Source organism: Pseudophryne corroboree, chromosome 2, assembly GCF_028390025.1.
Source record: "Pseudophryne corroboree isolate aPseCor3 chromosome 2, aPseCor3.hap2, whole genome shotgun sequence".
Classification (NCBI taxonomy): domain Eukaryota; kingdom Metazoa; phylum Chordata; class Amphibia; order Anura; family Myobatrachidae; genus Pseudophryne; species Pseudophryne corroboree.
Genome location: NC_086445.1, coordinates 7,150,023 through 7,172,597, shown reverse-complemented (window position 1 = coordinate 7,172,597; position 22,575 = coordinate 7,150,023). Strand labels below are relative to the sequence as shown.

The 22,575-nt window shown below is 44.7% G+C and overlaps 1 protein-coding gene across 1 annotated transcript in view; it reads right to left on the bottom strand.

The window, feature by feature from the left end:
- Positions 1 to 22,575, bottom strand: part of LOC134988793 (transient receptor potential cation channel subfamily M member 2-like) — a 734,670-nt gene that overhangs the window by 404,192 nt on the left and 307,903 nt on the right. The window contains exon 12 of the mRNA XM_063950575.1: positions 3,714 to 4,046. Within this exon, the coding sequence (XP_063806645.1) occupies positions 3,714 to 4,046 (333 nt within the window). The remainder of the gene's footprint in view (positions 1 to 3,713; positions 4,047 to 22,575) is intronic.

Sequence of the window (22,575 nt, the reverse complement as noted above, 5' to 3'; positions counted from 1 at the left end):
GCCAGAGCACCAACGCTTTCTGATTTATATCCACAATGTAATGTAATTATATAACATGCCAGAGCACCAACGCTTTCTGATTTATATCCACAATGTACGTGTAATTATATAACATGTCAGAGCACCAACGCTTTCTGATTTATATCTACAATGTAATGTAATTATATAACATGTCAGAGCACCAACGCTTTCTGATTTATATCCACAATGTAATGTAATTATATAACATGCCAGAGCACCAACGCTTTCTGATTTATATCCACAATGTAATGTAATTATATAACATGCCAGAGCACCAACGCTTTCTGATTTATATCCACAATGTACGTGTAATTATATAACATGCCAGAGCACCAACGCTTTCTGATTTATATCTACAATGTAATGTAATTATATAACATGCCAGAGCACCAACGCTTTCTGATTTATATCCACAATGTAATGTAATTATATAACATGTCAGAGCACCAACGCTTTCTGATTTATATCCACAATGTAGTGTAATTATATAACATGCCAGAGCACCAACGCTTTCTGATTTATATCCACAATGTAATGTAATTTTATAACATGCCAGAGCACAACGCTTTCTGATTTATATCCACAATGTAATGTAATTTTATAACATGCCAGAGCACCAACGCTTTCTGATTTATATCCACAATGTAATGTAATTATATAACATGCCAGAGCACCAACGCTTTCTGATTTATATCCACAATGTAATGTAATTATATAACATGTCAGAGCACCAACGCTTTCTGATTTATATCCACAATTTATTACACACAAATACAATGTAGCCCAAATATTCATAACTCTCACACAAAATACCTGATATAAGAAATATTTAAGGTTTAATGCAATCATTTCCTCTGTGCAGCATGCAATTGAGTATTATTTTACGATATTTGCTGCTGTTCTACACCCAGCCTGAAACACTCAGCCTCTTACACCAAACCTTTATTACACTCTGCCTTCTATACTCAAGCCTTCTACACCCAGCCTGTTACACCCAGCCTTCTATAATCAGCCTGTTACACCCAGCCTGAAACACTCAGCCTGTATTACACTGAGCCAGCTACTGTCAGTCTTCTACACCCTGACCATTACATTCAGCCTGTTACACCCAGCTTGTTACATTTAGTCTATTACTCTCTGCTTGTAACAGCTATCCTGAAACACTCAGTCCATAACACCCAGCCTATTACACACAGCCTATATTACACTGAGCCAATTACAGTCAGCCTTCTACACTTAGCCTGTTACACCCAGCCTGAAACACTCAGTCTGTTACACCCAGCCGGTAAACTCACCTGTTACACCCAGCCTATTACACACAACCTATTAAACTCACCTGTTACACCCAGCCTATTAAACACAACCTATTAAACTCACCTGTTACACCCAGCCTATTACACACAACCTATTAAACTCACCTGTTACACCCAGCCTGCTACACTCAGCCTGTTTCTCTCAGCCTGTTACACCCAGCCGGTAAACTCACCTGTTACAGCCAGCCTATTACACACAACCTATTAAACTCACCTGTTACACCCAGCCTATTACACACAACCTATTAAACTCACCTGTTACACCCAGCCTATTACACACAACCTATTAAACTCACCTGTTACGCCCAGCCTGCTACACTCAGCCTGTTTCTCTCAGCCTGTTACACTCAGCCGGTAAACTCACCTGAAACAGCCAGCCAGTTTCTCTCAACCTGATACCGCTAGCCTGTTACAATCAGAGTCTTACAATTAGCCTGTTAAACTCACATGTTATGCTCAGCCTGTTACATTCAAGCTGCTACCGTCAGACTGTTAAACACAAGCCAGTTACATTCAGCCTTTTACACTCAGTCTATTACGTTCAGCCTGTGATACTTAGTAAGGTACACCCAGCCTGTGGAATCAGCCTGTTTCGCCAAGCCTGTTACACCCATCCTAAAACACTCAACCTATTACACCCAGCCTGGAACACTCAGCCTGTTACATCCAGCCTCTTACACGCAGACTGTAATACCCAACCTGTTACAATCAGTGGGCTACAATCAACCAGTTAAACTCACCTTTTACACTTAGCCTGTTACTTTCAGACTGTTATACCCAGCCTGTTACACTCAGCCTGCTAATTTCAGGCTGTTATACCTGTTACACTGAACCTGTTATACCCAGCCTGTTACACGCATCATATTACACCTAGCGTGTTATTCTCAGCATGTTACACACATCCATTTATATCCAGCTTGTTACACTTAGCCTGTTACACCCATCTGGAAACACACAGCATGTTACATTCAGCCTATTACACTAAGCCTCTAATAATCAGCCTGTTACACATACTGTAGTCTGTTTCCCCCATCCTGTAACATTTAGCCTGTTACATTCATCCTATTGCACCCATCCCTTTACTCTCAGCCTATTACATTTAGTCCATTACACTCAGCCTGTTACACCTGGCTGTTTACTCTCAGACTGTTACATTCAACCTATTACACCCAGCCTGTTACACAAGGCTGGAACCACTCAGCCTGTTACATTCAACCTCTAATAATCAGCCTCTAACAATGAGCCTGTTACAATCAGCCTGTTAAACGCACTTGTTACACCCAGCCTGCCACGCCTAGCCTGATACACCCATCCTTTTACTCTCTGACTACTACATTCAGTCTGTTACACCCAGCCTGTTACACCCAGCCTTTTACTCTCAGCCGGTTACACACAGCCTTTTGAATCAAGCCTTTTAAACCAAGTACATTCAACTTATCATGTTACTATCAGCCTGTCACACCCAACCCGTTACACTCAGTCTGTTACAATCAGAGTGTTACAATCAGCCTGTTAAACTCATTTTTACTCTCTGCATATCACATTCAGTCCATTACACCCAGCCTGTTACACCTGGCTGTTTACTTTCAGACTGTTACATTCAGCCTGTTACACCAAGCCTATTCCACTCAACCTGTTACACTCAGCCTGTCACACTAAGGGTGGTATGTACTAAAGGGAAAAAGCAGTAAAACCCCCATATTGGGGGTTTTACTGCATTTTCATATGTACTAAGATCCAGCCACCGGGTTTTCGCCGCTGAGGGTATCGCCATCTTTGGATGGCAATACCCTATAGAAGCCTATGGCCTTCTTATCGCCAGCTGCCACAACCCGCCGCAGATGCCGACCCACACCTCAGATGCCGACCCCCCTCCCCTGAGCATACCTTCCTCCAGGCAGCCCTGGACTAGGAAGGTAAACTCTTCCTCCCCCTAGCAACGCAGCCGGAGGTCCTTCCGGCTGCAGGGGGGAGGAAGAGGCACCCCGGACAGCCTGCTGCTGCTTCCCAGTAGCTGAGGAGAAGGAGAGCCCAGGGAGGTGACGGAGACCCCCGCACACCACCTCACAGGTATCGCGGGGGGCCTCAGTCACCGCATTGCAATGTTGATAGCATATGTTAGTACATATGCGATCAACATCGCTGTGAGGGGTGGTGGTGTTAGTTAATACATCCTGCCCTCAGCCTGTTGCACCAAGACTATACATCCATCATGTTACTCTCAGCCTGTTACAGCCAGCCTGTTACACTCAGTTTCTAACAATCAGCTACTAGCAATCAGCCTGCAACACCCAGCCTGTAGCACTTAGTCTGTTACACACAGCATGTTACACCTGGTCTGTTACACACAGCCTGTTACACCTGGTCTGTTACACTCACCCTGATGTTCACATTTCTTAGGCTTTGCTTGTGAGGATGCTTTGGTTTTTGGTACAATGGCTCTGTAAGCTCTCCTAGAATCTCTTGCAAGACACTGGATACGTGATGTAGTTCTATATGAGACTTAAGAGATTTCCTGGATACTTCGGCAGTGGCCAGTCTCTCCAATTTACTGTAAATCAGAGTGGACGGGTCGGTGTTGTTGTACAAGTCTGTAAGCCTGTCCCAGGTGAGGAACTCCGAGAGACTCACTCCATGATCCAGCAAGAGGTGGACAAAGGCAGGTTTATCTTCAATCAATGACACCATTAGACTGGGGTAAAGATCCGAGGGCTGCAACAGAAAACAAACTATTACAAAGTGCTTTGATACAAAGGGGCGTGATACGTAATTCCGGCAGACGGGACGCCAGCTGTCAATATCCCATCAGCAGCATCCAGGCCGCCAGAATGCCAAAGTGGGGTGAGTGCTAAGAGGCTGCAGGCTCGGTGGACACCCACCAGTGGGAATAGCCCAGTTGTACTGAGATTTTGGCTGTCGGCTGTCAGGATTTAGGCGTTGGTATCCTGTAAGCTGGGATCCCGACAGCCGGCAATTTAACTGCATCCCATATAAAGAATACACTCATAGTAATCATTAAACAGTGGATGGTGTGGACAGGGGTCTTGGACTCTAGTCCCAGAATCAGGGTGGATAAGGGCAGTAACAAAAGCCTACAGTACATTGGAACACTGGAACATTAGCTGAAGCCTCAAATATCACCGTATATACAGTAGCTATTCCGCAAACACCATCTCACATGCAGCTACTGCTGAAATCTATACATATAGACAGAAAGAAACGCTGCTGCTGCAAGGACGGCCTTCGCTGAGAATTGGGACACTGCCCTCTTAACGTCTTCTCTTTTTGTTTCAGGTCAAGAGTAGCGTGTCAGTGGCGCTTTGTAAATGTGACTTCCGTCACAGAGGAGCTTCAGAGCAATCAACAGGGGACAAACACCACATAAAAGTGATAGAGCTAATACAGACTGTGTTACAAGCCTTTAGCTGTATATACAAATAAAAAACATCCTCAATTAAAGTTAGATGGGGAGGACACACCAGGTTGTGGACTAATTAACATTTTTGAAAGTAGCACCAAAAAAAAAAAACAGTAACAGTACAACGTGAATATAATGTGAAGCTCTAAAACCCACTGGCCAGTACACAACCAGTGTACAGAAACAAAACCATCTGCTTTGTGAAAACAGGGGGATGGTTTTGCCTAATTTTTGGATCGGGTCTGGCAGGAAAAACGATCCGTCACACAGATCCACTCTTAAGTGGTAAGTTTGGGTGGGTTTGGTTTCCAGGAAGCATTGCCCGCTCATCTCTACTTCCAGGTATGTCACTATGACATGTGATGACACTGTGGCCAATCAGATTGCCGCAATGTGAGTTGTCCCTCTGGTGGGGAATGCCTATGTGATGCTTCCATGGCCAGTCGGAGCACCTCATGATTAAGTGTGTGATGTGGCTGATCGTGTGACGCTGTCTCAACCAATTGGATGACTTCCTGTGTGTGTCGGCATGAGAGGTGACTGGTCCAATTGAGGGGCGTGCTGATGATCGGTGTTCTTAGGTGTTATGCTGGAGTGCCGCCAAATTGAAATCTCTGTGTGCCTAAGACATGTAATGTGTCGGATTGTGACATGCGTGTGTGTGTGTGTGTGTGTGTGTGTGTGTGTGTGTGTGCTGCTGGTATATAATGCATTTGATCTATGCTGCGGACAGTCTTTGTGGTGGCTATGGTGTTCTGTTTGGGGGGGACTGACCGGCTATTATAAGGGAACAGAATATCAGTATACAGTACACGGAGATGATAGATGTGGTAATGTCATCTTAGTGGTTGGGAAGCTTATTGTAAAAACAGACATGTTCTGCTATTCTGACTAGAAGTCATGTGCACCGACCCCCTGTGTTTTGGTTTTGGTGTTTGATCTGTATCTCCAGCATGTTTTGTATCTGTATTTTGTTTGGCAAAATTCCCTTGCATGTTTTGGTTTTGCATATATATATATTTTAATTTTTTTTAATAAAAACAGCTAAAAATCACTTAATTTGAGCCTGTTTTTGTTCCTACAGTATTATTAACTTAGATAACATTCATTTCCAGTCTATTTTGACCACTTCACAATATTGTTTTCATCCACTTTAGGCCAAAGGCTGCAGTGAGCTGGCTGGTTACTAACTGACACAGCAGTGGCACAAACACAAAGCAGTTTATAGCACATCTATGAAACATTGCCACACAGCAGTGGTACAAATGAAAAGTGGTGCAAGATGCAATTGCCCTTGCGTCCTTCCTCCCACCATGTTGGATTTTAAAAGGACATACACAGTGTGACAAACCAAGCACTTCAGGGACTGACACTTTTGTGGCTGAAGTGATTGCTTTGTTAGGGCCCCCACAAAATGATTTTTTAAAAGGACTACCGCTGATCACTAATGAGGAGGTTGATGATGATGGTATTAGTTACATTATAATCTTGTACAATAAATGTAATGAACTCACCGCAAATTACGTAACATAGAGGAGTTGCCTAGATGGCTAACGTCCCTACCTTTACTAACGTTGGCCTCACAAATGGAGCAGATGACTTCACAAACACTGTCAGGATTTGGGTAAAAATAATCCCACACCCAAGAGGTGGCTTTTTTGGCCGTATGATCAGGCATCACAATGGCTTTATTTTTTATCACAGGCAAGAACTGCAGCCACTGGTGGCTGACTTACACAAACATCAGCAACATCCTCCTCAGTGTCAGATAGTAGTATTATACACATATCCCCATCATCCTGTTCCACTTTTACACACAAATCCTCAATTTCTATTATGTCCTCGTCATCACTATCTTTACTTGTACTGCTCCCCACATGTGCAGATGGGACAGATCTGGTGGAAGGAGGTGAAAGGAGGAGATCTGGTGGAAGGAGGCGTCTCTATGAGGACAGTGTGAGAAATGTCAGACTCACACATAGCTGACATGGACACCCCTAAACGTTCCTCAGGAATGTGTGACAGATCTGAACGCATAGTTTGTTCTACTGCCTTACTGCTTTTTATTTTTTTGACACCTCTTCTAGACTAGGGTTGAAAAGTTCTTGCATCATCATGAGATGCAGAAGAAGATCCCTCACTGACAGTTGCAGAATCACTACTTAAAGGCCAAGACCTGAGTCTTTCCTGCCACTTTCATTTTTCTCTGCAGCTAACTTTTCTCTTTTTTTTACCAGTGTAAAATTAAATTGCTACTTTGATTTGACATGCCCTGATTTAAGTCTGCTATGACCTTGGGCATGGCCTTAGTAAATGACGTTGATGGACTTGTAGCGTCATGACTGGCGGCAGCACCTGCAGCACTAGTATATGCATCCTGCACTCCTCTAAATTGTTCATCCTCTCTATTTATTTATTTATTAACAGTTTCTTATATAGCGCAGCATATTCCATTTACAATTAGAACAAAAGTAATAGAACAAAACTAAGCATAACAGACAGACATAGAGGTAGGAGGGCCCTGCTTGCAAGCTTACAATCTATAAGGAAATATACATAGACACAAGGATAAATGCTACATATTTCAAAATGCTCCACCAGGTTGCTAGTCTCTTAATGGGTTGTATGATATGATCACCCAGCAATGTTGGCCAAGGGTCAGGAGGGTGTGAGAGAAAGACAAGATATGTGATGTTATGTGTGTTGTACAGAGAGGATGTAATTAGATAGGGAAGCTGTGAAAGTTATGTGGGTGGGTCTGGAATTTGATAGGCTTGTCTGAAGAGGTGAGTTTTCAGGGAATGTTAAAAGGTTTGGAGACTAGAGGCGAGTCTTATTGTGCGTGGGAGGACCTTCCACAGAGTGGGTGAAGCCCGGATAAAGTCCTGTAATTTTGAGTGTGAACAAGTAATGCGTGTGGATGAGAGACGCAGATCTTGTGCAGAGCGGAGAGGTCGGGTAGGGAGATATTATGAGATGAGGGAAGTGATGTACGTTGGTGCAGTTTGGTTAATGGCCTTATATGTAAGTAAAAGTATTTTATATTTAATACAGTAGAATACCGGTAACCAATGGAGGGACTGACAGAGCGGATCTGCTGACAATGACCGTCTAGCGAGGAAGATTAGCCTCGCAGCTGCATTCAAAATGGATTGTAGTGGTGAGAGCCTATGGGGGTAATTCAGACCTGATCGCTAGGCTGCGTTTTCTCACAGCCTGTGATCAGTTCTGAACTGCGCATGTGTATGAAGGCATGGTGCGACATTTCCGAACGCATGGGCGATCGCAAGGAGATTGACAGGAAAAGGGCGTTTGTGGGTGGCAACTGACCGTTTTCAAGGAGTGCCTGGGAAAATGCAGGAGGTACCAGACATTTGGAGGGAAGGTGTCTGACGTCAGCTGCAGCCCTGATCATTGCAGCAGCTTAGTAAGTCCCGGGCTGAGCAGAAACTGCACAAACTGATGTCTGTGCAGTTCTGCTACAAATGTGATCGCACACCTACACACACTCCATACCCTTCCCCTGTAGGCGGCGACTACCTGATTGCAGGGATGCAAAAAACACACCCTAGCGATCAGGTCTGAATTGCCCCCTATGTTTGGGAAGACCGGTCAGGAGACTATTACAATAATCAGTGCGGGAGATAATGAGAGCGTGGATTAGAGTGTTTGCTGTGTCTTGTGTAAGATATGATCATATTTTGGATATGTTTCTTATATGTATGTAACATGATTTAGAGACAGATTGAATGTGGGGAACAAAGGACAAATCAGAGTCAGGGATGACACCTAGGCAGCGAGCTTGTGGGGTAGGGATGCTTACCGAGTTATCATCAGTGATAGAGATATCAGGTTGATAACTACTAGTGACCGGTGGAAATATAAATAACTCTGTTTTGGAAATATTACATTTGAGGTGGCGAGATGTCATCCAGGATGAAATGGCAGAGAGGCATTCAGTGACACGGTAGAGTACAGATGGTGACAAATCAGGGAAGAATAGGTAGATCTGAGTATCATCTGCATACAGATGGTACTGAAATCTGAAAGAGTTGATTAGTTTGCAAAGAGATGAGATATAGAAAGAGAAAAGCAGAAGACCTAAAACTGAGCCTTGTGGTACTCCAACTGATAGAGGTAGAGAACAGGAGGTGGAATCAGAGAAACGGACACTGAAGGAGCGATTAGATAGGTCGGATGAGAACCAAGAAAGGGCTGTGTCCTGAAGACCTAGGGATTGTAGTGTTTGTATGAGAAGAGAGTGGTCAGAGTGTCACATGCAGCAGAGAGATCAAGTAGAATAAGAAGTGAGTAATGACCTTTAGATTTAGCAGTGACCAAATTCTTCACTACCTTAGTCAGTGCTGTCTCTGTGGAGTGTTGGGAACGGAAGTCTGACTGATGTGGGTCCAGTAAGTTGTGTGAGTTAAGAAAGTGTGTGAGGCAAGTGTAGTCAAGTCTCTCAAGTAGCTTGGAAGGGCATGGGAGCTGAGAGATGGAACGGTAGTTAGAGAGAGAGTTTGGGTCAGAATTTAGTTTTTTCAGAATGGGAGTAATCACTGCATGCTTGTACAGAGAATGAAAGATACCAGTAGAGAGAGAGAGAGAGAGAGAGAGAGAGAGAGATTACAGATGTTAGTTAAGGTTGGGATGAGCACAGCAGACAGAGCTTTACTAATTTGTGAGGGTATAGAATCAAGAGGAGAGGTAGTAGAGTAGGCAGATGAGAAGAGAGCATATACTTCATCTTCATTTGTAGGCTCAAAGGAAGAGAAGGTGATAGAGGGTTCAGGCAGGGAATTGAGCAGGTCACTGGCTGTGGAAGAGCATACCATTTCATCTTGGATCTTATCAACCTTGTCCTTGAAATAGGAAGCAAGATCTTGCGCACTGATAGTGGCTGGTGGGTTGGGTGAGGGAGGGATAAGAAGTGATTTAAATGTGTTAAAAAGTTGCTTGTGTTTAGTGGCTTGAGCAGAGATGAGATATTGGAAATATGTTTGTTTGGCAGTGTCCAGGGCATTACGATTAGAGTGGTAAATGGTTTTATATGTGAGAAAGTCACTTGAACTATGAAATTTACGCCACTGACATTCTAACATTACATGAGAGTTTTTGTAGGTGTCTTGTGAATTTAGAGTTCCATGGTTGACATCTAAGTCTACATGGAGTGTGATGGGTAGCTGGAGCCACTTCATCAAGTGCTGTTTCTAGAGTTTGGTTAAGGTGTGATACAGCAGTCTCATGAGAGGTGAATGTAAAATTGGTGAAAACAGTTGAAGAGAGGCAGTTAGTTGTTTAAAATGAATAGTGTTAATATTTATGTAGGTTACAGGAGGCTTGGTAGACTTCAGGGACATTGAGTTTGAAGTAATGGAGGAAAGCATGTAGTTGATAAGGTTGTCATCTGAGAGAGGGAAATGAGTGTTAGTGAGTTCAGAAACAGAATAGCCTGGTGAATACAAGATCAAGGCAGTGGCCCTCCTGATGAGTAGGGGAGTCAGTCCATTGGGAAGGCAAGTTCAGGAGCTGAGCATTGTGTCCTCCTGGAGAGGTCATGTTGGGAGGTATGACATAGGTATGTGCACTGGGTCAGTATTAGGGTACAATACAGGTGATGGTAATCATACAGTAAGAGAGAAGAGCATGAGCAGAGCATTGTGTCCTCCTGGAGAGGTCATGTTGGGAGGTATGATATAGGTACAGATGTGTCCACGATTTCCTTTCTGAAAACAGTGCCATGGCAGTCAATTTGGCAGGAAATAAATTCCTTGTTTTGTTGTGCTATGATATTGTGCCATAACAAATCATAGTTTCACCACTGGGTGGCCAGTGCATCACATAATGTAGCTTTCCACCTACGTTTGTTGTAGAACAGATTTTTCCAAGTACAGAAAGAGGACAAATGAAGAATGTTTACTAGATGCCAAGGTAGTCTAGTGGACTAATGCTTTGATTTAGTAAACCAAGTACCCAGGTTCGAACCCCAGGAAAGCAACTTTCTTTTATATAAATTTCATTCTTAAAAAAAAGATTTTAAATATAAGCTGCTTTGTTCAAAGGAGATGTAATTTTTTCGGGAATGGCAAATAGGGTATTGTGATTACTTATATTCTGCTTATGGTGGGGGAGGGGCACACAAAGCCACTGCTGGCTGTAATCAGGGAGGGGTTGTGGAGGAAGAGACCTGCTTTGAACTCATTGCAAAAGATGTCCATACTGTACATTGAATGATATTGTTCCAACCAGCCAACTCTGACTCTGTCTCTCTCCTCACTGTCTATCAGTGTCTCTCTCCCTTTGACTCTACTGTATCTCTCTCCTCCTGACTCTCTCTCTCCCTTGACTGTCTCTTTCTGTTTCTCGCATGCTAATGTTGTCTCTCTCCCTCACACTATTGCTCTCCCTCTGCCTCTATCACTCTCCCCTGACTATCTCTCTCCATCTGACTCTACTGTATCTCTCTCCCCCTATCTCTCTCACATGACTCTGTCTCGCTGTCTCTCTACCGCTAACTTTGCCTTTCTCCCTTTAACTCTATCTCTCTCCTTGATTATCTCTCTCCCCTTGACTATCTCTCTGTGTCTCTTTCTCTCTTGACTTTGTCTCTCTCCCCCTGACAATATTGCTCTCACCCTGACTGTCTCTCAGTGTGTCCTTCCCTCTTACTTTGTCTCTTTCCATATGACTCTATCCCTCTCCCTCTGACTATCTCCCTCTGATTCTATTGTATCTCTCTCCTCTTGACTCTCTCTTCGATGACTCTGTCTCTGTGTCTCCCACGCTCTGATTTTGTCTTTCCCCTAGACTTTATCTCTCCCCCGACTCTCTCACATGACTCTGTCTCTCTCCATGTGACTTTGTCTCTCTCCCTCTAACTATCTCTCTCCTCGACTCTATCTCTCTCTCCATAACTGTCTGTGTCTCTGTCCCCTGACTTTGTCTCTATCTCCTCCTGACTTTCTCTTCCCTGACTCTATCTCTGTGTCTCCCACCCTCTGATTTTGTCTATCACCTAGACTTTATATCTCCCCCTGACTCTACATCTCTCACATGACTCTGTCTCACTGTCTCTCTCCATCTGACTTTGTCTCTCTCCCTCTAACTATCTCTCTCCTTGACTTTATCTCCCCTTAACTATCTCTCTGTGTCTCTGTACCCTGACTTTGTCTCTCTCCTCCTGACTCTACCGCTCTCAACCTGACTGTCTCTGTGTTCTTTCCCTCTTACTTTTTCTCTTTCCAAATGACTCTAACCCTCTCCCTCTGACTATATCTCTCCCTCTGATTCTACTGTATCTCACTCCTCCTGTCTCTCTCTTCCCTGACTGTCTCTGTGTCTCCCACCCATTCATTTTGTATTTCACCTAGACTTTATATCTCCCCCAGACTCTACCTCTCTCACATGACTCTGTCTCACTGTATCTCTCCATCTGACTTTGTCTTTCTACCTATAACTCTCTCTCTCATCTCTCCTTGACTTTTTCTCTCTCTCCCCTTAACTATCTCTCTGTGTCTCATTCCACTGACTTAGTCTCTCTCTCCTCCTGACTATCACTCTCCCCCTTACTCTGTCTCTCAGTGTTCTTTCCCTCTTACTTTGTCTCTCTCCATATGAATCTTTTTCTCTCCCTCTTACTTTCTCTCTCCCTCTGATTCTACTGTATCTCTCTCCTCCTGACTCTATCTACACTGACTCTGTCTCCGTGTCTCCCACCCTCTTATTTTGTCTTTCTCCTTGACTTTATCTTTGTCCCTCTGAATCTATTTCTCTCACATGACTGTCTCACTGTCTCTCTCCATCTGACTGTCTTTCTCTCTCTAACTCCATCTCTCTCCTTGACTCTATCTCTCTCCCCTTAACTATCTCTCTGTGTCTCTGTCCCCTGACTTTGTCTCTCTCTCTCCTCCTGAATTCATCGCTCTCCCCCTGACTCTGTCTCTCAGGGTGTCTCTCCCTCTGACTTTGTCTCTCTCCATATGACTCTATTCCTCTCCCTCTGACTATCTCTCTCCCTCTTATTCTACTGTATCATTCTCCTCCTGACTCTTTCTTCCCTGACTCTGTCTCTCAGCACAGGTCATGGATGTCATACAGTAAGAGAGAAGAGCAGTAGCAGAACATTGTGTCCTCTTGGAGAGGGTAATGATGGGAGGTATGACATAGGTATGAGCACTGGGTCAGTATTAGGGTACAGCACAGGTGATGATAATCATACAGTAAGAGGTAAGAGCAGGAGCAGAGCATTGTGTCCTCCTGGAGAGGGTCATGTTGGAAGGTATGGCATAGGTATGAGCACTGGGTCAGTATTAGGGTACAGGACAGGTGATGGTAATCATACAGTAAGAGGGAAGAGCAGGAGCAGAGCATTGTGTCCTCCTGGAGAGGGTAATGATGGGAGGTATGACATAGTTATGAGCACTGGGTCAGAATTAGGGTACAGTACAGGTGATGGTAATCATACAGTAAGAGGGAAGAGCAGGAGCAGAGCATTGTGTCCTCCTGGAGAGGGTCATGTTGGGAGGTATGACATAGGTATGAGCACTGGGTCAGTAATAGGGTACAGCACAGGTGATGGTAATCATACAGTAAGAGGGAAGAGCAGGAGCAGTTCATTGTGTCTTCCTAGAGAGGTCATGTTGGGAGGTATGACATAGGTATGAGCACTGGGTCAGTATTAGGGTACAGCACAGGTGATGGTAATCATACAGTAAAAGGGAAGAGCAGGAGCAGAGCATTGTGTCCTCCTGGAGAGGGTAATGATGGGAGGTATGACATAGGAATGAGCACTGGGTCAGTATTAGGGTACAGGACAGGTGATGGTAATCATACAGTAAGAGGGAAGAGCAGGAGCAGAGCTTTGTGTCCTCCTGGAGAGGGTAATGATGGGAGGTATGACATAGTTATGAGCACTGGGTCAGAATTAGGGTACAGTACAGGTGATGGTAATCATACAGTAAGAGGGAAGAGCAGGAGCAGAGCATTGTGTCCTCCTGGAGAGGGTAATGATGGGAGGTATGACATAGTTATGAGCACTGGGTCAGAATTAGGGTACAGTACAGGAGATGGTAATCATACAGTAAGAGGGAAGAGCAGGAGCAGTTCATTGTGTCCTCCTGGAGAGGTCATGTTGGGAGGTATGACATAGGTATGAGCACTGGGTCAGTATTAGGGTACAGCACAGGTGATGGTAATCATACAGTAAGAGGGAAGAGCAGGAGCAGAGCATTGTGTCCTCCTGGAGAGGGTAATGATGGGAGGTATGACATAGGTATGAGCACTGGGTCAGTATTATGGTACAGGACAGGTGATGGTAATCATACAGTAAGAGGGAAGAGCAGGAGCAGAGCTTTGTGTCCTCCTGGAGAGGTCATGTTGGGAGGTATGACATAGGTATGAGTACTGGGTCAGTATTAGGGTACAGCACAGGTAATCATACAGTAAGAGGAAGAGCAGGACCAGAGCATTGTGTCCTCCTGGAGAGGTCATGTTGGGAGGTATGACATAGGTATGAGCACTGGGTCAGTATTAGGGTACAGGGCAGGTGATGGTAATCATACAGTAAGAGGGAAGAGCAGAAGCAGAGCATTGTGTCCTCCTGGATAGGGTCATGTTGGGAGGTATGAGGATGTTAGGGTTAGTGTACAGGGGGCCTAATTCAGAGTTGATCACAGCAGCAAATTTGTTAGCAGTTGGGAAAAACCATGGTGGTCATTCCTAGCTGTTCGCTCATTGCCGTTTTTCGCAATGCAGCGATTAGGTGGAAAATGCGCATGCGCATGGTACGCAGCGCGCGCTAAGTAATTTAACACAAAACTTTGGAGATTTACACAAGCTCTAGCGACGTTTTTTCAACGCTGGAGTGATCGTAGTGTGATTGACAGGAAGTGGGTGTTTCTGGGCGGCAACTCTGCGTTTTCAGGGAGTGTGCTAAAAAATGCAGGCGTGCCAGGTAAAAACGCAGGTGTGGCTGGCCGAACGCAGGGTGTGTTTGTGACGTCCAATCAGGAAGTAAACGGACTGAGGTGATCACAATCTAGGAGTAGGTCTGGAGCTACTCTGAAACTGCTAAGAAATTTCTATTCGCAATTCTGCTAATCTTTCGTTCGCAATTCTGCTAAGCTAAGATTCACTCCCAGAGGGCGGCGGCCTAGCGTGTGCAATGCTGCTAAAAGCAGCTAGCGAGTGAACAACTCGGAATGAGGGCCCATGTGCACTGCAGTAGTTGGTGCAGATATAACATGTGCAGAGAGTGTTAGATTTGGGTGAGGTGTGGCATGTGGGGCAGATGTAACATGTGCAGAGAGAGTTAGATTTGGATGGGGTGTGTTCAAACGGAAATCTAATTTGCAGTGTAAAAATAAAGCAACCAGTATTTACCCTGCACAGAAACAATATAACCCACCCAAATCTAACTCTCTCTGCACATGTTATATCTGCCTCCCCTGCAGTGCACATGGGGGGTCATTCCGAGTTGATCGCTTGCTGCCGTTGTTCGCAGTGCAGGGATGAGGCTAAAAAATGGCACTTCTGCGTATGCGTATGCACCGCAATGCGCATGTACGTCGTACGGGTGCATCCTCCATTGTGGTTTTGCACAGGTTCTAGTGAGGTTTTCCTTCGCACCGGCGGCCGCAAGAAGATTGACAGGAAAGGGGCATTTCTGGGAGTCAACTGGACTTTTTCAGGGAGTGCTTAGAAAAACGCAGGCGTGCCAGGGAAAATGCAGGCGTGGCTGGGCGAATGCTGGGCGGGTGTGTGACGTCAAAAGCCAACCCTCCAACGTTAGAATCAACACACACAAAGAGTAAGTCTAGGGCTGGTCTTGTTTTGCACAAAAAGGATTTGCAGGCGCTCTGCTGCGCAGGCGTTCGCACTACTGCTAAGTGAAAATACACTGCCCAGTGGGTGGGGGAAATGCGTTTGCAGTGCTGCTAAACTATCTCATATCTATCTCATATCTATCTATCTATCTATCTATCTATCTATCTATCTATCTATCTATCTATCTATCCATCTATCATCTATCTATGTCTGTCTATTATCTATCTATCTTCTATCTATCTATTATCTTCTATATATTTATCTATCTATTATCTTAAATCTGTTATCTTCTATCTATCTATTATCTCATATCTATCTATTTATCTATCTATCTATATGTCTATTATCATCTATATATCTATCTATCTATGTCTGTCTATTATCTATTGTCACGCTCAGCGTAAGTTGGAGTTCCGACAACCGAGTTTTGGCTGAAGGGACAGCAACCTGTGAGGAGAGTAAACGAGGTGGCTGAATGTAATTCCTCTTCATGGGGTGGAAGCCAAACTAAGTGTTAACGTAGGCCGGAGGGCGTAAAGAAAAGGAGGACTTCGTAGGAGAAATTGAAGAAACTAGAAGAATTAGAGTCTATAGTTAAATGACTTGAAGAGTGAAGCTGAAGAACTCTGGTAAAGAGGAACTGAAGACGGTGGTTTGCGGTTGAAAGACGAGGCTGAAGAACTTGGACTTTGAATAAATGAAGACTGTGGTTTGTGATTGAAAGATGAGGCTGAAGAACTTGGACTTTGAATAAATGAAGACTGCTGCGGGAACCGCCGTTAGCACACAGCTTTAGCCAGCTTCTGTCTCTGACACACTCTGCTGTGTCACCACTAGAGGACACTTTATCGCAGCGATCCCCGCCGCAGCGCCCGGCTCTCCAGACCCTCGGCCCCCGGCCCGTGGCAGCCGCACATCCTTCCAGAAGGACCACCGCCAGCAGCTCTCTGCCGCCGCAGCCGTGCCAACCAACGGGACGGTAACCCGTGGGAGCACCCGCCGGAAGTAAGGCTCTGGAGCCTGACAGTACCCCCCCTTTTTAAGGTGGGCTCTGAACACCCTTGTGCTTTCATCGGATTCTTAGTATGAAAGCCCTGGACTAATCTTGGAGCGTGGACGTCCTCTTCAGAATCCCAGGACCTTTCCTCCGGTCCATATCCCTTCCAATCGATAAGATATTGGAGACGACCATACCTTTTACAACAGTCAAGGATCCTATGAACTTCAAATTCTTCTCCCTGAGCAGCTTGCAACTTTGGAGGTCTAGGGAGCGCAGCCCGAAAACTGTTAAGTATGAGAGGCTTCAGTAAGGAGATGTGAAATGCATTTGGGATCTTCAAGTACGGAGGCAACGTCCCTTTGTATGCTACTGGATTCAATAATTTTTCAACAGGATATGGTCCAATGAATCTGGGGGCACATTTTTTGGAAGGGACCTTGAGTCTTAAGTTTCGAGTAGAAATCCAGACTTGATCACCCACTTTGAGACTAGGGACAGCCTCCCGTTTCCGATCTGCAAAAAACTTGTATTTATTGGACATTTTAAGCAGAGCCTCATGAACTTGTTTCCACATCTTAGTGAATTGCTGAAGGGCTAACTCTGCGGCAGGTACTTTATGAGCTGGAAGAGATTGGAAAGCAGGAACATGTGGATGAAGTCCATAATTCCAATAAAAGGGTGTGGACTGAGTAGCGGAATGGTAGAGATTATTGTGAGCAAATTCAGCAAATGGAAGATAGTCCAGCCAATCATCCTGAGAAGAAAACATGAAGAGTCGTAGGAAAGTCTCTAAGTCTTGGTTCACTCTCTCAGTCTGGCCATCCGTCTGTGGATGGTATGCAGAAGAGAAACTTAATTTCATTCCAAGACCTGAACTCAGTGCTCTCTGGAATTTAGCCACAAACTGAGGCCCTCGATCGGAAACTCTCTCTTGTTGAAGTCCATGTAACCGGAAGATGTCTGATATGAACATTTTTGATAGTTGTGGAGCGGTTGGAAGACCTGTGAGTGGGACAAAGTGCACCATTTTAGATAATTGGTCCACAATGACCCAAATGGTGTTTTGCCCTCTGGAGACAGGTAGGTCAGTTATAAAGTCCATGGAGATGTGTGTCCAGGGTTTTTGTGGAACAGATAGCGGATGAAGAAGACCCGATGGTGATCCTCTTGGACTTTTATGTTGGCCGCACTTTGGGCAGGCAGCTATGAATTCCAAAACATCCATATTCAGATGAGGCAACCAGTAGGAGTGTTGGATGAACTTAACAGTCTTGAGGCTACCTGCGTGTCCCATCCACGGTGAGGTATGAGCCTACGTGAGCAGTTTTTTCCTGAGTTCTGGTGCAACAAAGGTTTTTCCCAGTGGCGGAAGCGGAGTAGTACGAGTTTCAGCAAAGGAGGCTGGATCTAGGATGAATTGTCTGTCCGGAAGATCTGTGGACTCATCTGAACTCAATGAACGAGAGAGCGTATCTGCTTTCCGATTAAGAGACCCTGGACGATAACTGAGCTTGAAAGAAAAACATGAGAAGAACAGTTTCCACCTGGCTTGCTGTGGGTTTAAATAACGGGCGGTCTGAAGATATAAAAGATTTTTGTGATCTGTGGTTACTGAGATTGTCTGCTGAGCTCCTTCCAGTAAGTACCTCCACTCTTCAAAAGCAAGTTTTATGGCAAGCAATTCTTGTTCTCCAATGGCGTAGTTTTGTTCTGCCGGAGAGAATCTTCGGGAAAAATAAGCACAAGGATGAGCTTTCTGATCCTCGAAGTAATGGGATAAGATGGCCCCCACTCCTACTGAAGAAGCATCCACCTCCACCTTAAAAGGACGACTGAGATCAGGTTGCCGAAGGATAGTTGCAGACATGAAGGCCTCTTTTAGAAACGAAAAAGCTTTTAGTGCCTCAGGTGGCCATCTGCAGAATTAGACCCTTTTCTTGTTAGTGCTGTAATCGGGGCAATGATGGAGGAATAATCTTTAATAAACTTCCTATAGAAATTGGCAAAGCCTAAAAAACGCTGGATTCCCTTCAGAGTGGTAGGAAGGGTCCAATCTCTGATTGCTTGGACTTTGGCAGGATCCATCTGGAATTCCTTCCTGGAAATGATGTAACCTAAAAAAGGGATGGAGGGAACCTCACACGTGCACTTCTCTAGTTTACAAAAGAGTCGATTTTCCCTTAGATGTCTCAAGACTTCTCTGACTTGTTCCCGATGGACTTTCAGATCTTTGGAAAATATTAGAAACACAACCAGGCACTTAAAGAGGAGATCTCGGACTAACTTGTTGACATAATTTTGGAAGACTGCAGAAGCATTGCATAAGCCAAAGGGCATCACCAGATATTCGTAATGCACATCGCGAGTATTGAACTCAGTCTTCCACTCGTCGCCTTGCGAATGCGTATAAGGTTATTAGCTCCTCATAGGTCCAATTTGGTGAAAATGGTAGCCCCCTTTGCACGGTCAAATAGTTCGGGAATTAAGGACAAGAAATATCTGTTCTTAACTGTAAATTCGTTGAGGCCCCGATAGTCGATGCAAGGCCATAGGCCCCCGTCCTTCTTCTTAGCAAAGAAAAACCCTCCCCCGGCTGGAGAAGAGGAAGGGCGAAGGAACCCTTTAGCCAAATTTTCCTGTATGTACTCAGACATCGCTTGGGTTTCCAGGAGAGACAAAGGGTATGTTCGGCCTCTAGGAGATGTTTTACCAGGCAGTAAATCGATAGGGCAGTCCCAACTTCAGTGGGGAGGCAAGGTATCCGCCCCTTGCTTACTGAACACGTCCAGAAAGGGCTGATAGGCATCTGGGAGATCAGTGGAGTGTAGGGTAAGGAGTGGCTTGACGGTCGATAAACAGCTTTGAGAACACGACTCCCCCTAGGTGAGTACATCCATAGTTTGCCAATCCAAGTGGGGGTTGTGCTCCTGCAACCATGGGAATCCTAGGATTATTTTTTGAGAGGCTTTGGGAATTACCAGGAAAGAGAGAACTTCAGAATGGAGAATACCAACTTTAATTTTCATAGGAAATGTACGGTGGGTGATGATCCCTTCAGGGATATAACTTCCGTCAACCGCGGTGATAGAGATAGCACGCTCCAAACGAGTGGTTGGTACTTCAAACTGTCGGACTAAGGCGGAAGTAATGAAACTTTCTGCAGTTCCAGAATCCAAAAGTTCTGTAACATGAGGGAGGTAGAGGGAAGTTCCAGATATACAGCCAACAGTGATTCCTTCCTGGTAACTTGGTTGGGGAATGCTCCTAGCTTAACCTCTCCTGCATAAGCTAGGAGCGGGAGTTTTCCAGACGTTGAATACAAGACTTAACAAAGTGGTCGGCCGCCCCACAATACATGCAGAGGTTGCCCTGTCTGCGTCTTTGACGTTTCTCATTGGTGAGACGGGAGCAGTTGACCTGCATGGGTTCTTCAGTAGACGATGAGGATGATCTAGGAGTGGGACAGGCCCGAGGTTTGGGTCGCTCGAACCTTGTTCTCTCAAGACAGCACTTCTTGTATCTTAGATCAATCTTGTTACATAAAGAAATAAGCTGATCGAGCTTAACTGGCACATCCTGAGTGACCAGGTCATCTTTAATTTTGTCAGAGAGACTGTTCCAAAATGCGGCAATGAGAGCCTCTTCATTCCAGCCCACTTTGGAAGACAGAGCACGGAATTGGATCACATACTGGGCAACAGAACGGGTTCCCTGACGCAGACGCAGAATCTCCAAAGAGGCAGAGGTGGTCCGGCCTGGCTCGTCAAAGATTTTACGAAAAGTTGCCACGAATTCCAGGTAATTCGAGAGTATGGGATCAGTTCTCTCCCATAAGGGTGAAGCCCAATCCAGAGCTGGTCCAGTTAGAAGTGATTTTGGTCCGATCAGATGGAAAGTTCGCTGACTGAAGCTCAAACTAGATCTCGCATTCATTGAGGAACCCTCGGCATTGCTTTGGACTACCGTCAAATTTACTGGGTGGTGGTAGTTGTAAACGAGGAACTGGAAACGACACTAGAGGATTAGGTGCTGGCGGATTGGAAGCTGGAACTGGAGTCCGAGATGTGGAAATGGCTGTGTGAAAAGAATCCAAACGAGTGGACATATTCGACATGAACTGTACAATCTGTGCCTGCATGGCCTCCTTTTTATTTAGACGAGACAGAATATCCACAGAGGCATTGCCCCCGGTAGCCTGCTCACTTGCCGGCTCCATTAGGCCAGTGCTTACTGTACGCTCGGCGTAAGTTGGGGTTCCAACAATCGAGTTTTGGCTGTAGGGACAGCTACCTGTGAGGAGAGTAAACGAGGTGGCTGAATGTAATTCCTCCTCATGGGGTAGAAACCAAACTAAGCGTTAACGTAGGCCGGAGGGCGTAAAGAAAAGGAGGACTTTGTAGGAAGATAACTCTAGTTTTAATGAATAATCAGGCTGTACACGAATATTGGAGAAATAGAAGCAACTGGGAGGATTAGAGTCTATGGTTAAATGACTTGAAGAGTGAAGCTGAAGAACTCCGGTAAAGAAGAACTGAAGACTGTGTTTTATGATTAAAGACGAGGCTGAAGAACTTAAACTTTGAATAAGTGAAGACTGTGGTTTGTGGTTGAAAGACGAGGCTGAAGAACTTGGACTTTGAATAAATGAAGACTGTGGTTTGTGATTGAAAGACGAGGCTGAAGAACTTGGACTTTGAATAAATGAAGACTGGTGCGGGAACCGCCGTTAGCACCTGGAGATACTCTACGACCTGGAACCCCGTGAGCGCTTCCACAAGTGGCAACGGACTTAGACAGCAGGACTGCAGCAGCGTTTAGGTAACCGATGGATGAGAGCAACCAAGACCAGGGAACCAGAAGTAACCTGGGAGCACAGAGCTGGAGAACCTTTCACAAGGAGGTAACATGAAGCACTGGCACTCTCCCTCTGAGCCAGCCCCCTTTTGTAAGGGGAGAACACGCAGTATTGGCTGAACACAGATTGGGAACTTCATTGGTAATACTCTGGTCTCCAATATGGCTGCCCCCAGCACAGGAGACATACTTAGCTGTTAGAACTCAGCTTTAGCCAGCTTCTGTTTCTGACACACTATACTGTGTCACCACCAGAGGACCTTACCGAGGCGATCCCCGCCGCAGCGCCCGGCTCTCCAGACCCTTGGCAGCAGCACATCCGTCCAGGAGGACCCGCCGCCAGCAGCTCCCTGCCGCTGCAGCCGTGCCAACCAACAGGACGGTAACCCGCGGGAGCACCCGCCGGAGGTAAGGCTCCGGAGCCTGACATCTATCTATCTTCTATCTATCTATTATCTTCTATATATTTCTCTATCTATTATCTTATATCTATTATCTTATATCTATCTATTATCTCATATCTATCTATCTTATATCTATCTATCTATTATCTTATATATATATATCTATCTATCTATTATCTTATATATATTTATCTATCTCTCTATTATCATATATATATATATATATATATATATAAAAAATATAACAAAGAAAGGAAATTGGCGCCCAAAGGTTATTTTAACCTATAAATACAGGGAACCCAGTGGGTTTCACAATTAACATTGATTTTAAAACGTAAACATGAACTGTTCTTTCATAAAAAATGTATTAAAATGTACAGAAGCAATGAAGCAAGTCCATCATATTACACAGACAAAATGATGTAATTTCTCTTAGAATACTCCATCTTTGAAGTTGATAGAGGAATATCGGCAACTTAGTGCAATATCTTTAATCTTCCTCATATGCTATTCAGAGATAACATCAAATATAACAACCCAATGCGTTTCGTCTAGTAACTAGACTTCATCAGGATTTTTCAAAGAATAACTTCAAAACATCAAAAAGGAGACTGCCGAAGCTTCAAGCCAGTCTCATATATTCGATTGACCAGAATTCAGCTATTTCCTATGTTTCTAACTTTCAAAAGGAAGGTGAAAACAGCAAGATACTTCCAAAAATGGACCTCATGTGTCAAACAC